This window comes from Thamnophis elegans, chromosome Z (assembly GCF_009769535.1).
Source record: "Thamnophis elegans isolate rThaEle1 chromosome Z, rThaEle1.pri, whole genome shotgun sequence".
NCBI classification, from domain to species: Eukaryota; Metazoa; Chordata; class Lepidosauria; order Squamata; family Colubridae; genus Thamnophis; species Thamnophis elegans.
Window position 1 is genome coordinate 127,378,160 of NC_045558.1, and position 15,314 is coordinate 127,393,473.

A 15,314-nucleotide genomic window follows, 5' to 3' on the forward strand; every position below is an offset into this window, starting at 1 on the left:
GCAGTAGTTCACTTAATAACCGTGGCAAGAAAGGAGGTAAAATGGGGCAGAACCGAGCTTAAAAACTGTCTTGCTCGGCGACGGAAACTTGTGGCTCAATTGTGGTCGCAAGTCGAGGACTACCCGCGTGGCCCTTTTGGCGATGGGAATGGCCCCCATAACCGCTCTCGGGGCCCATAACTGCTCTCGGGGCCCCTCTTAATCTGGAATGTAAAGCAGAGAAAACTCTGCTGTTGAAATTCAGTGACTGAATTTTAGGGCTTAATCCTGAGGCGCTGAGGAGGTCTGTGAAAATTGGCTCCCTCTGAAATGTGTGTTGTTGCTCCCAAAATGGCTGCTTTCAGGAGGTTATCGAAAAATAACATTTTTAGAATAACCTGGAAGGTACCCCTAGAGGTCTTCTAGTCTAGCCTCCTGCTCAAGCAGAAGAACCTATATGCATACTTTTAGCCTCGGCTATTCAAGATAGTAAGGAGGCTACAAATGCAGTGTTTCTCATTTCTTTTTCTTTAAAAAAATATTTCTTTCTGGTTGCATTTGCAAATTGCAGGAAACCCAAGCTGGTTTACTTGCTTGTGGTTTAGTCCCCAACCTTTCGGACCGCGGGGACCACTAAATGCATAATTTTAAATCCCGCGGACCAATATTATGATCGACCTAATGACTGCCTGGGTGGGCGTGGCTAAGTGGTCATGTGACTGGACGGGTGTGGCCAACTCCTTGCGGGGGGCAACAGGAAGCAGTTGTTGGAGCTAAGCAGCCACCGTGAGAAAGAGTTGGCAAAACAGCTCAGTTCAAATTGGAACTGAGACCAAGAAGGAGGCTCAGCAGAAGCACCACACTGAGGACTTTCCAAGCAGAGGGAAGATCTGCAGGAGTGCAAGACCAGGTACCGGTGCCTGGAGGCTCAGCGGGCTGAGATGGTCAGCCAGTTCCAGGCCATGATGTAGTCGCACTGTAACAAGGCCCTCCGGCTCTTTGCCATCAGTGCCGCTACCCTCCAGCCTTTTCCCAAAGCCCCACACCAGGCACCTGAAGCAGACCCCAAGTTGGAATTTCTTCCCCCCTCTGACCCACACAAAAAGACCCCGAAGGGGGAGACTCTCTGCAGCAACATAAGCGTTCATTGCACGTATCCGACCCAGGAGCCGTAGTTTGAGGACCCCTGATTTAATGCAATATTAAAAAAATGCAAATAATTTTTCTGTGGGCCACCAAAATTTTCTCATGAACCACCAGCTGGTGACTGCTGGTTTAGTGTGTTGAGTGGCTTGCAAGCCATCATTTGGACCTCGGCACCATCAATAGACCTGACCCATTTGAGCTTGCGAAACAGGCTGTGGCTTTGCAGAACATATGAACCCCTTTCTCTGGTTTTCTGTTCCGCAGCTTGTTGCAGTACACCTTCGTGGGGAACATATTCATGGTGCCGGACGATCCCTTAGGACGAAGCGGCCCTACCTTAGCAGAGTTCCTGAGGAAGAAAACAAGGTGAGTATTTCTGATCCTCTTCTAACAAATATATCCCTTGAGCTACTCTGGCTGGGTTAGGTTTAGATGTTGTGGCCTGCCGGCAGCCTGCGGAGCTGGCAGCAGAGTCGGACAGTGAGGAGATTGGGGAGGAACGTGGGTCAGGCCTGGAGGGGTTGAAGAAAGCTCAGGCAAGGGCTCTGCATCGGAGGCAGAGAGGGAGCTATACAGCAGCGAGGAGGCAGAAGAACAGCTGGAGCCTGTTCCCAGTGCACGCATGCGCAGAGCTTCAAGAAAGCAAGAACAACTCAGAAATCACGGTCAGAAATTTGGGAGTAAAGCCAAACCTTGGAGGTGATTGGCCCCTCCCTTAGGAAACGAAAGAGAGTGAATGGGGAGGGGGCTTTTGCGGGAAACAATTCGTTCAACTGTTCATGTCAAGAGAGAAAAGTTCTGTGCCAAGTTTTGCCTTGCCCTTGTTTGGCAGCTTGCCAAACAAGATAAGGTTCGTATTTGATAAACAACCCTCTGAAAGACTGTTTGCAAAGCCTTGTGGTCTATGAATGAAAGGAATTCACAGTCGTGTAATTAAAAAGGATTTTGCCGGGACCAAGACTTTGCTTCTTGCTTGGGTCAGAACATTAGATTTAAAAACCAACGTCTTATAGGTGGATGGAAAGAAAAATAGTTCCATTCTGGGCCAGGCAATAGCAATAGCACTTAGATTTATATTCCACTTCATAGTGCTTTACAGCCCTTCTCTAAGCGGTTTACAGAGTCAACCTCTTGCCCCCAACGATCTGGGTTCACATTTTATGGACCTCGGAAGGACAGAAGGCTCAGTCAGCCTGGAGCCAGTCAGGATCGAACTCCTGGCAACTCTTGGGGTTTTTTATGGGAGGGCATGTTTCTTTCAAACTATAAATCAAAGCAAATTTTAATACATTAGTCCATACATTCTCCCATTTATCTATCATTATACTCAAAAAATTTTTCCCGTTTTACCGTAGATTTTTATTTTTTACACATTCATCTACCAGGTTCATCTTAAGTAATATTGTATATACTTTAGCAATCAATCTACAGAACCTAAATCGATATCGAATTCAAATTTAAGTCCCGTGAAAACAAAACTTTTTTAAAAAAAATCAATTTTAAATCTTTCAAAAATTCTTTCAGGTTTCTTGGCCAGAGTGCCCACGTAGTTTCTGTCCAACTTCATAATCTGGGACTTCTTCCTGTTCCTCTATGCAATGAGGCTGCCAATAGCTGAGGCCAAAGATAAAATTTCCTTTGTGGTTTCTATGGTTTCTTCGACAGCCACAAGGAAACGATGTGTTCATGACGAATTTCAACTTCCTGGTCTTTCAACTTTCAATCTTGGGGTGGCCGATGAAGTGGCCTTCAGTCAGTTATGGATTGGCAATTTCTCTGAAGCACGACATTCCCTTCATAATCTAAGCATTAACCAGGTTTAGCTTTGGATAGCAACTGAGAGTCATAGGCTGTTTCGGCCCGCCAGTGGAGCTGGCAGCAGATTCGGACAGTGAGGAGGTTGTGGAGGGACATGGGCCAATCCTGGAGTCTGGGGAAGGCTCTGATGAGGGATCTGTGTCGGAGGCAGAGATGGAGCCAGAGCCATATGCCAGTTATCAGCCGCCTTCAGAGCCAGACATCAGTGAGGCAGATGAACAGCTGGAACCTGTTCCCTTTGTGCGCATGCGCAGAATTGCCAGACAAAGGGAACAGCTAAGGAACAGGGGTCGACTTGGGAGTAAGGCCACTGGTGGACGGTGAATGGCCCCTCCCAGAGGGAATAAAATAGGAGCGAAAGGGGAGTGGAGTTTGCAGGAGACAATTAGTGACTCCCTGTCAAATTTTCCAGATATCGGCCTGCCAGCTCTTCAAGCCAGATAAGGTCTGTGACCGTAAATCCTCCCTCGAAAGACTTTGCTAGATGTGAATGAGCAGAATAAATGAATAAAAAGGGTTTTTTTGTTGGGACCAGGAGTTTGCTTCATACTCTCGGGAAGCCTCGGTCAGAACAAAGGCTGCTCTTGGTTGCTACCATGTTGGTGGTGAGAAACAGGTCTGGAATGGCAGGATAGCAAAACATGTTAGGGGACGGGGTGGTGGCAGCTGCCAGATATTTCCCAATTGCCACCTTTGCCCTTTTTCTAATTCTACGGAAATTACAGTTCCTGGAATTCTTGGTTGCAATCATGTTGAAGGCTTTGGAAGCTATGATGATGATGAACAGTGGCAGAGCTCCATCTTGTGGCCAGAAGTGGGAAGGGCCTGACTTTTTAGTTGCCACAACCAATCCTTTGCCATCAATCCTTCGTATCTCACCTTCCAATTATTGCTCAGTCCAAAGCACCAGGGTTCCATTATGGAATTCCATTGTGCTATTCATTACCGTATTCTTCAGAGTACAAGACGCACCAAGATTTTGAAGAGGCGAATTAAAAGAAAAAGTTTTTGCACTCTGCAGATCTCCCAAACTCGACCCATTTTTTTCGTGAAAACGGGGCCACTTTTTGTCAAATAAAAAGGGCATGAATAGCCTTTAGGTGGGTTGTAGAGTGATCCTGGTGGCTGGAGGGGCAAAAACGAGCAACAAAATGGCCTGTTCTTCGCTCATTTTTGCCCTCCCCAGCAGCACTCTGGAAGCCTCCTAAAGGCTATGCACGGCCATTTTTGCAAAGGGGAGGGGTTTCGGGAGGCCAAAAATGCTATAATCAGAGTATAAGAAGCACCCAAATTTTCACCCTCTTTTTTGAGGGAAAAAGGTGCGTCTTATACTCTGAAAAATACGGTATTATCTGAGAAATGTTAATTGAAGATAAGTTTTAATGAAAACCAATGGAACAGAAGTTGCCTTCAGGAGTTGCGGGAGCTTCATCACTGGAGGTTTTCAAGAAGAGATTGGACTGCCATCTGTCAGAAATGGTGTAGGGTTTCCTGCTCGGGCTGAGGGTTGGACTAGAAGACCTACAAGGTCCCTTCCAACTCTGTTAATTTACTAATTTGGCAAGCAAGCTTAAATTCTTCTTAAATTACCATGAGATGTTCCCAGTGGTGCATAAAACCCACGGGTTTATCTTATTGGGTGAAAACTTCTTTTTAAAATTTATTTTGTCAAATCTGTTTGCCACCTATCTCGCTATCTACTCTAGGCAGCTTACGACAATAAAAAGGTAGAAAAAGGAATAGCTGGATAAACAGAAGTAAAGGCATGGAAACAACGATAGCAGCTTAAACTGGTTTTCACAGCCAAATGTGTAGAGGAGGGAATTCCCCCAGTCGGCCCCACAAAAATGAAAAGAATTCCAGCCCGTCCTAGTTTGATCCATCTTCACTCAGCTTGCTGAACTCCCATTCTCGAGCTATTGTCCTGTTCATAGAGGGGATTATCGCCCAAAGTGTCCATCACAAGTCACAGTGTGACTTATTTAAATTGCATAATGACACAGTTTGTGTCATCGGTGTGATGGCGTCAGGCTGCACAGGACAGGACTTGCTCCCCAAGCCGTGGTGGCACAGTGGTTAGACTGCAGGACTACAGGCTACTTCTGCTGATCACCAGCTGCCAGCAGTTTGGCAGTCCGAATCTCACCAGGCTCAAGGTTGACTCAGCCTTCCATCCTTCCGAGGTGGGTCAAATGAGGACCCAGATTGTTGGGGGCAATAGGCTGACTCTGTAAACTGCTTAGAGAGGACTGTAAAAGCACTGTGAAGCAATATATGTCTAAGTGCTATTGTTAAAAAGATGGATGGGTGGGGAGCAGAGAGCAAGTGGGGCAAGGGAGCCGGAGTCTGCCATCAATCTAACAATCTCCAATGAAAACAGTTGGTTTTAAAATAAGCAAATTGCTACTTCAAATAGAGAAAGATGAAAAAAAAATTAAAAAGTTAACCAATCCATTTCTTGCAAAACAGGGGCATGATTTGAATTTTTCTGCTTTTTTCCCCCCTCTCTTCCCATTGCAGAACCAAGTATCCCGACTGCCACTCTTTCAACGGAAAGCCCTCCTCACTGTTCCCGCCACCCCGTCCTGTCTCGCAGACAGAGGTCCTTCACCTCCGGGACAGGAGGCCCCCTTCAGGTTCTGGAGAGGACTACAGTAGAGGATGGCAGGACAGCCCGGTTGAGAAGGAGAAACTCCGTTCCAAGGAGGAGACCGAGTGGCTGAGGAAGAAGCTTTTGGAGATTTTTGTGGGACAAGACAGAAAAGTGGACTTTGTGCTCATGAGAGAGCTTTGCTGTCAAGACCTGAATAAGCTCTCAGAGGCCATTCTCAGTTTTACTTTCTGAACCAGCTGGTGGATGATTCCTTCTGTGTCATGTTACCAAAATGAGGGGACCTAACACAGTTGCCTTCAGATATTGAACTTCAAATGATTGGCGTGGCCTTTGTGGAGAAAATGCTTCAGAATGAAGACGGCACTGTTGTTGTTGTTTCCCCCTGTTTCCTTTAATATCAGATGAATCTCACCTTTCCATCAGATTTCCTTCTCTTCAATAATCGGAGCGCGCTCTCTCTCTCTCTCGCTCCATTCCGGAAACGTGAAGTCGCTTGCCGGAAGTTGACTCCCGACACGCAATATGGCGGACCTAAGCTATGGGAGAGCGGAAGACTTTTGAGACGGAATGACTCCAAATAAATCGGTCCTTTGCCGGGAGAAATTCCTTGCAGGATTTCTCACTCTTAAAGGCCCAATTCCCAGCATCCAATCTTGGGCTCCGTTTTCACCAATCAGCAAATTCTGTGATTAAAAAAAAAATATCACGACTTTTGTAAGCTTTTGCTTTAAAAGGGTAGAGAGCTGAGGGATCCTCGGTGCTCCGTGAGCTTGGTTGTTCTCTTGTAGTTGTTTCGCTACCCAAACTAGGTCACTAGTGATAGCGCTGATGATGTTACCTAGTTGGGTAGTGAGACGTCTGCAAGAAAACAACCAAGCTCAGAGAGCATCAAGAACCCCTTACATTAACCCTGAGCTATCACTGTTCTCCTTTATTGGTAGAGATGCTTACACAGAATCTCCCTTTTAGGCTTAGCGAAAGGACCACCGTTGTGTATTCTCAGCATTCACCCAGTTTGATTGGAGTCCAGTTTAATATTAACACGCATTGCAAGATTAGATTTCTGGTTTGATAAAAAAAAAAAAAGCTGTTTTATACTTCTACAATAGCTTTCCTCAAAGTGGCAACCTCCAGATGTATTCAGTGTCTAAAGGTGCAGTTATCCATCTTGCTATTCAAAAAAAAAAAAGGATGGGAATTAGTCATCCAAGTCAAATGGTTCGAAGAAAAATCTGAGCCTCCAATACTGATTGTATAAATCCTATTTTATATCTTTTGAGTAGGGTGCCAAAATCAATTTTATGCAGAGATTTTTAAATTTTCCTCACGCAATTCAAGTACGTTTGGGGTGGGTGGGTGGGTCAATTCTTATACAGTCTCTTATAAATAAAAGGGTTAATTTTTATTAAATATATGTATATATTTAAAATTATACTTTTGTAGGATAAAGGGAGAAAAAAATATTGCACTGTTCTTCCTAACTATTTTTTGAAAGCTAAAAATAAAATTTGTTTTCTGAAAACAGTATTGTGTGTTAATAGTGCCCTCAAAGTATCTGTTGTGGTCTACCAGATTCGGTTTGCCAGATTCGGACAGTGAGGAGGTTGGGGAGGAACACAGGCCCGTCCTGGAGTCTGGGGAAGGCTCTGATGAGGGCTCTGTGTCAGAGGCAGAGATGGGGCCAGAGCCATATGCCAGTTATCAGTTGCCTTCAGAGTCAGACATCAGTGAGGCAGAGGAACAGCTGGAGCTTATTCCCAGTATGCGCATGCGCAGAGTTGCCAGACGAAGGGAACAGCTAAAGAACAGGGGTCGACGGGTCGAGTAAAGCCACAGGTGGACGGTGAATGGCCCCTCCCAGAGGAAATAAAAGAGGAGCGAAAGAGGAGTGGAGTTTGCAGGAGACAATGAGTTCGCTTCATTGGTTCCTGATTCTCCGAGACTCCTTCCAAGTTTTGCAGATATCAGCCTGCCAGCTCTGTAAGCCAGATAAGGTCTGTGACTGTAAATCCTCCCTTGAAAGACTTTTCTGGATGTGAATGAGCAGAACTCAGAGTAAATTAATAAAGAGTTTTTATCGGAACTAGGAGTTTGCTTCATGCTCTTGGGAAGCTTCGGTCAGAACAATATCTTGGAATTGGTATCCTGTTGCTGCTAGTGGGCCCCAGGTCGGGGAAAGCCAAAGTTATGTAATGCATGTAGTTCTCGACTTATGGCCACAATTGAGCCCAAAATGTCTGTTGCTAAGCGAGACAGTTCTTAAGTTTTCTTGCCACTGTTGTTAAGTGAATCACTGCAGTTCTTAAGTTAGTAACCGGCTGTTAAGTGAATCTGATTTTCCCAACTGACTTTGCTCCTCAGAAACTTGGAAATGATGGTCACATGATCCCCAGGACACCACAACCGTCATAAATATGAACCCATTGCCAAGCACCCAAATTTGTATCACGTGACCAAGAGGAATGCTGCAATAAGATAACCCTTGACTTACAACAGCCCAAAATTTCTGTTAAGTGAGACATTTGTTGAGTTTTGCCCCCATTTTACAACCTTTCTTGACACAATTATTAAGTGAATCACTGCCGTTGTTAAGTAATACGGTTGTTAAGTGAATCTGGCTCAAAAGGTGACCACCACTCGGGACACAGCAAAGGTTGTAACTATGAAACAAGTTACATTTTTCAATGCTGCTGTAACTTTTGAGCGGTCGCTCAATGAACTGTTTGTAACTCGAGGACTGCAGGTAGCCATGTGAAAAACAGTCATAAGTCACTTTTTTTCAATGCTGTCTTAACTTTAAATGGTCACTAAACAAATAGTTGTAAGTCAAGGACTACCTGTAGTAGAGGAGAGTTATTTTGCGACTAGCATTGTTTCCATATTATTCTGTTTCCTAACTCTGATGTTTTGATGAAAAATCCTTGGGAAAAAAATCACAGCACTCTGAATTACCGTATTTTTCAGACTAGAAGACGCACCGGAGTAGAAGACGCACCATGATTTTGAAGAGATAATTTTTTAAAAAAGTTTTTGCACTCTACAGGCTTCCTAAACCCTCTGCACGCCTGGTATTTTGCAAAAAAAATGCGGGGGGGCATGCAGAGCTTTGGGAGGCTTGTAGAGTGCTCCTGGGGTCGGGGGGGGGGGGGGGCAAAAACCGCCCTCCCCAGCCCTCAGGAGCACTTTTCAAGCCTCCCAAACCCTCTGCACTTCAATTTTTGCAAAGGGACGGGGTTTCAGTAAGCCACAATTGCTGTATTCAGTGTCTAAAACACACCCGGATTTTCACCCCTTTTTGAGGGAAAAAGGTGCGTCTTATACTCCCAAAAATACGGTACCTTTTTTTTTTTTACCTCATTGTGTGAAGGACAACCAGGTAGGTTCTCTTTGTGTTTCTCAAATTGGAAATGTGGAAGATCACAAAACCTCTCATGTCCACCCAAGCGTTTTTCATGTCCACAACTCATAAGCAAAGCTGATCACAGGATTCTGTGCTTTTTTAAGATCCTATGAACAAGGAGGGGGGGTCTTGAACCGTTATGGCAAACCTAGTCATTGAGTCTCTGGCGCAAATGCGTAGGGCACATGCAGAGGGATATGCGTGCACGCACGGGGTGGGGGGGCGCATACACATGTGTGGGGGTGGGGCACGTGTGGAGGGTGTGCACATGCACAGAGGGGCAGGGCGCATGCATGTGGGCCGCACATGCGCAGCGTTTTGGGAGTTCTAGCGCATGCGCATTTGCACCCAGGCACTCGGTCTGGAGCAGATTAGCCATCACTGGTCTAAGGACTTGGCATAGTCAACTTGCTGTAGGACAAAGTCACCGTGGGACAGAAGTTATACTAATATTGAAGGAGCGATGGAAGGAATAACTAAAGAAAGGATGCACAATGAAATGTGAACGACCAAAATGAATTATTTTAAATTGTGGAATTGTCGTCCTTTCCTCCTCCCAACGAGTTCTGCCGTGGCAAATTGAGTTGACCAGGGGGGGGAATTGTCCCATTCCATATGAACAAACCCAAAAAGAGCTATCAGCAAACATCTAAGATCGTTTCTCTTGATATAAAGCGATTGAGGTCCCCCCCCCCCCCATCCCAAGCTGGTGAGTTCTAACTTGCTGCCCTTCTGGACAGAGGAAATAGTTACCTAATTTTCCTTATTAGGAGATTTGTGTGCCTTGACTTGACTAAGCTAATCTATCTCCTCATCCCTTGAGCAACCTTACTCCATTACAGACTCCTAGATACCATATTTTTCTGAGTATAAGACACACCCTTTTCCCTCAAAAAAGAGGCTGAAAATCTGGGTGTGTCATACACTGAATACAGCATTTTTTTGCCTCCTGAAGCCCCGCCCCCATCACTAAAATTGCCATGCAGAGCCTGTAGAAGCCCTGCAGAGTGCAAAAACTTTTTTTAAAAAAAATTGCCTCTTCAAAACCTTGGTGCGTCTTATACTCCGAAAAAATATGGTAACTATCTCTGTCTTCCCCTCTCCCCCATAGACAACAGCAAATATTGCAGCGTGTGTGTGTGTGTGTGTTGGTGGGGTGCTGATCAGCTATTGTAGAATGGGCCGCGGCAGCAGTGAATGAGTCATGGTGGTAGCAAAAGGGCCGCTGCGAAGGGGCGGCAGCGAACGGTCCGAGGCAAATGTGTCAGATGAATACTGGATAGATGCTGGGAGGCAGAGGCAGATTTTTTTCTTGATTTCCTCTGCAAAAGCTAGGCGTAGCTTATAGTCCAGAGCGTCTTATAGTCTGAAAAATACGGTAGTCATTGCTTAATGATGGTAATTGGGACCAGGAATTCTATCGCTATGTGACACATTCGTAAAGTGTAACATCCTATGCCCGCCAACTTACCAACTTACAACAGTTGTGGCAGTCCCAGTTCCTGTCATTGGGTAAATCTCATGCAGTTCCCGTAGTCACGTGATCATCGTCTATGATCCGCTGGCTTCCCCAATGACTTTGCTTGGCAGAAGCCGATAGTGGAAGTTTGCAAAGGAGCATCACATGGCTGGAATGCTTGCAATATTGTCACTGCAAGCCACTTGTCCAGCTGCTAAATCCCACCTACGGGTAGTCCTTGACTTGAATCTATTGAGCCCCAAATTTCCACCGCTAAGTGATTTTGCCCCACTTTATGACCTTTCTTACCACAGTCATTAAGTGAATCTCTGCAGTTGTTAAAATTAGGAATGCAGTTAAGTGACTCCGGCTTCCCCCTTTGACACAAAAAGGCGATCACGTGACCCTGGGACGCTGCAACCATCACGAGTCAGTTGCCAAGTGTATGAATTTTGATCATGTGGGCATCTTTTGCGACGGCTGTTAAGTGTGAGAAACGGTCACATGTCACTTTTTTATAGTGCGGTTGCAAGTTTGAATGGTCACTAAATGAACTATGGTAAGTTGGGAACACTCTTTACACGACCCCAGGGATGTTGCAATGGCCGCAACTACACAACGACCTGTTGTAACCCCCCCTCCCCACCTCTCGTTCAGCACCGTCACAACTTCAGTCGCCAAACAAGGAGTTGTTCTTGCGATTGAAAGATAACAAGAAGAGGAAGTACATAAATATATCCATTTATTTATTTCTTTTTAGCCCTGTTAAAAGCTTCCGCCCTGAAGTCTGGCTTCAAACCTCAGCCCGTGGCAAAGGTATGTTTGTAGGGGGTGAAGGATTGCGGGTGATCTTCAGTGACCGGCAATACAAGACAGGCGTCTTGCCCAACCCCAGGCAGTAATGCCACCAGTAAAGCTTTTGCCTGGGCTGTAGGATCACCCGGAGAGGCTCTTCTTCCTCCACTGCGTCTTCCCATTCTTCTTGCTCGGTCTGAAGTCCCAGTCCTCCATAGATCGTAGGGAGTGCAAAGTGGTGCTGGAGCAGAGACATTGCCAGGGATTCCGGATTCACCGACGGGTCGACGTGAGCTTTTAGCCCAAGTTCCAACTTGGTATAGCCAACCATGCGGGATATTTCATTGCTGCTGGGCATGGGCAGGTCGCTTTCGTTGGAGAGGAGCTTGAGGCACTGCCACTGACCGAAGGCAGCGCCGTGCGTGATGGACAGTCCGCCTGGGAGGAACGAGACCACGTCCGGGTGAATCGCGAAGGACTCCTCCTTGGATCCTGCAGTGGCGGCAAAACGGGTGCCGCAAAGCCGCTGCTCCTCGTCCATCCTGAAGCAAGCCAGATGGGCAGAATCAGCACCATAGTAGTACAGCCCATTGAGGAGAGTGGGTTCCAAGTGGATCTCCTTAACCAAGGCCCCCGTGGCCAGGTCAGCCACACACAGGACCACCCCTCGCGACAGGAAGAAGATAAAAAAGCTTCCCTCGCAGAATGCGTAATGGTCTGCTCCGCGGCAGCTGGGGTGCAACGGGAAGGCATCCGTGGGCGGCTTGGAGGTCAGGTCCGGCACTTGGCAGAAGGAGTCCCCGTGGAGGAGATAGATGGCCGGACCGCTGGGGTCTCCTACATAGTGGTCTTTTCCGCGGCAAGCAGGGTGAAGGGGTTGTATTTTGAGATCTTGCCCTGAGCTGAAGTCAGTCATTTGGAGGAAGTAACCCAAATCAGAACGGATCACGAAAGCGCCGTGGTGAGTCACGAGGACCCCTGAGCCTGGGGAAGCCGTCGGGGGAACGATGGAAGCCATGGAGGAGACTGTGGATTAAAAATGAGTTTAATGAAAGACCATTTTAGGCATTTGTACCACCTTCTTGATACTGTTACCCTCTAGCTCTGTGATGGCGAGGGCATGCTAGCCATTGCCCCAGCTCAGCTCCACAGTGCATGAACGCATACCTCCCGCTTGCCAGCTGATTTTCAGTTTCTACTGCGCAAGCAGGGGATGCACATGCATGGGCAGGGGGGTGCGTCACCTGCGGGGGGCTCCCCCCATGGCCCGTTTTTGGTCCCAGGAGGCTGCCAGGAGGGCTACCAGGCCCGAAACGGGATACGGGATGTGTGTAGTGCGCCCCTCCCTCCTGCAGCCTGTTTTTGTTCCTAGGAGGCTGCAGGGAGGCATGGGGTGGGTGGGTGTCGTGCATGCATGTGTGGGGGTGGCGCGCACATGTGTGTGTGTCGCACACACATTGCATTATGGGTGTGAGTGCACTTTTGGCACACAACGGCAAATAGGTTAGCCATCCCTGCTCTAGCCCCTTGTAGCCCTGGTTAACAGGCCATTCTACTTTAGACTTCAGAGAGCCATGATCAAATAATTGGAGAGCCACCCAATAGGTCCACACGGAAACTATGATTAATTGACTTAAGCCGCAGCTGCCTGGGCCCCAAACACGAAAGGGCATAAACCCTTGTTTGGAAATCACAATGCTGACCGACAGGGGAATTCTGGGAAGACCACACATATCTAAAAATTGCCAAGATTGGGAAACACGCTTAGATATTATCCTCAATTTGATCAGTAATCAATACACTAAATATTTAATTACCAGTGTTTTATTTGGTGTATGAACACATTCTGCACATAAACATCTATAGGTCTATAGATGTTTATGTGCATTTGTTTAGGTGTCTGTATATATGTGTGTTTATTAGTATGTGTGTATACATATGTAGTTTTGATTTTGTGTGTGTGTGTTTACACCAGGGGTAGTCAACCTTTTTATACCTACCGCCCACTTTTGTATCTCTGTTAGTAGTAAAATTTTCTAACCGCCCACCGGTTCCACAGTAATGGTGATTTATAAAGTAGGGAAGTAACTTAACTTTAGAAAATTTATAAAGCTGGAACGCCCACTAGTAGGCAGTAGGGACCAGGTTGACTACCACTGGTTTACACACTCATACTGTTTAAGTATGTGTAGAGCTATTTATACACACATATATATTTCCTTCCTTCCTCCCTCGCTGTCCCTTTCCTTCCTTCCTTTTCTAACCCAGACTGCAACTGACAATCCTCACAAAGGTTTTTGATGTTTATTTATTTTTCTTTCCAAAACAGGGATGTGGATCCATTGCCAACTTCTCATCATGGCCCCACTCAAAACTCATCTTGGGGTTTTTCCCCTCTCTCTCCCTTACCCCCCCCTTTCCCACATCGAATTATATAGAATAGAATAACAGAGTTGGAAGGGACATTGGAGGTCTTCTAGTCCAACCCGCTGCTTAGGCAGGAAACCCTACACCACTTCAGACAAATGGTTATTCAACATCTTCTTAAAAGCTTCCAGTGTTGGGGCATTCACAACTTCTGGAGGCGAGTTGTTCCACTGATTAATTGTTCTAACTGTCAGGAAATTTCTCCTTAGTTCTAAGTTGCTTCTCGCCTTGATTAGTTTCCACCCATTGCTTCTCGTCCTACCCCTGGGTGCTTTGAAGAATAGCTTGACTCCCTCTTCTTTGTGGCAGCCCCTGAGATATTGGAACACTGCTATCACAGAATAGAATTCTTTATTGGCCAAGTGGGATTGGACACACAAGAAATTTGTCTTTGGTGTATATGCTCTGTGTACCTAAGGATATTAAAATACATTTATAAAGAATAAAAAGATACAACGCTTAGTGATAGTCAACTAATAAGCTATCAAATCAGACTAATAAACAAATAAAACAATATAAATTGAAAGATACAAGCAACATGGTTATAGTCATAAATGGGAAGAGATAGATAACTAGGAATAATTTGCAGGCTTAGTAAATTACTTGAGTGTGTTGTGGGAATTGTGGTTAAGTAAAGTGATGGCATTCAGGGGGGAAAAACTGTCCTTGTGTCTAGTTGTCTTGGTGTGCAGTGCCCTATAGCGCCGTTTTGAGGGTAGAAGTTGAAACAATTGATGTCCAGGATGCGAGGGGTCTGTGGATATTTTCACAGCTCTCTTTTTGACTCATGCAGTCTACAGGTCCTTAATGGGAGGCAGGTTGGTAGCAATGGTTTTTTCTGCAGTTGTCATGTCACCTCTTCTTTTCCATTAAACTAGGCAACCCTCTTTGGGTGCCAACCCACACTTCTAGTCTTCCCAAACTGGCAGAACATTCGGGGAAGGACTTGAGAAGAGGCTACTTACTATCCAACCCAAGGGGTCTCCAACTTTGGCCACTTTTAAGACTTGCGGACTTTAACTCCCAGATTTCCCCAATTGGGGAATTCTGGGAGTTGAAGTCCGCAAGTCTTAAAGTGGCCATAGTTGGAGACCCCTTGCAATACCATACGGGATGCTCGCCCAATGATTCCAAATTGCCATTTTGTTGTTGTTGTTGTTGTTGTTGTTGTTGTTGTTGTTGTTGTTGTTGTTCAATGCAAACATACACCGCGAATGCGTTGCGCTTTGCCTGTCTCTGCTCCGGGAGAAGCCATGATTCCGCCCCGCTGGTAGGAATGGGAGCGGCGGGGCAGAAAACGCAGGCCCGGAGGGAGAGGGGTGTGTGGGGAGAAAGAGGCTGCGGGTCGAAGGGGGAGAAAGCTTGGAGGAAACCCGACCGACTCTCACCTGCTCGACAGCGGCGACAAGAGTGCAGGGACTGGGGAACCACGCAGCGCAAAAGTCTTCCGGGGTGAGGTGGGCATGCGCGCTACCCGCGCTCGGCTCCTCCTTTCCCAGGAGGAGGAGGAGGAGGGGACTGGACAGGAGCGCTCGCGGGAGGTGGGAGGGTGGGGGTGGGTGGGAAGCGAGGCTGGTAAGCGCTGCACCCCTGCAAGAAAGAAGGAAGGAAAGAAAAAGAGAGAAAGGAAAGGAAAGAAAGAAGGTAGGAAGGAAAGAGAAAGAAAGAAAAGAAAG

General features: G+C 46.5%; 2 protein-coding genes across 3 annotated transcripts in view; one reads left to right on the top strand and one right to left on the bottom strand.

Moving 5' to 3' along the window:
- Positions 1–6,767, top strand: part of KHNYN (KH and NYN domain containing) — a 34,948-nt gene extending 28,181 nt beyond the window's left edge. For both annotated transcript variants that reach the window (XM_032234941.1, XM_032234940.1), the window contains 2 exons: positions 1,390–1,491; positions 5,464–6,767. In XM_032234941.1, the coding sequence (XP_032090832.1) occupies positions 1,390–1,491; positions 5,464–5,788 (427 nt within the window). In that variant the 3' untranslated portion in view covers positions 5,789–6,767. The remainder of the gene's footprint in view (positions 1–1,389; positions 1,492–5,463) is intronic.
- Positions 6,768–11,141: 4,374 nt separating this feature from the next.
- On the bottom strand, positions 11,142–15,106 carry LOC116522287. Its single transcript, XM_032237116.1, has 2 exons — positions 15,027–15,106; positions 11,142–12,237 (listed from the first exon to the last, which is right to left on the bottom strand). Exon 2 carries the CDS (start codon positions 12,227–12,229, stop codon positions 11,210–11,212), a length of 1,020 nt encoding a protein of 339 aa, XP_032093007.1. The 5' UTR covers positions 12,230–12,237; positions 15,027–15,106; the 3' UTR covers positions 11,142–11,209.
- Between the last annotated feature and the right edge of the window lie 208 nt (positions 15,107–15,314).

Coding starts and splice junctions, on each gene's coding strand:
- LOC116522287 (XM_032237116.1), bottom strand. CDS start 12,229: ATGGCTTCCATCGTTCCCCCGACGGCTTCCCCAGGCTCAGGGGTCCTC.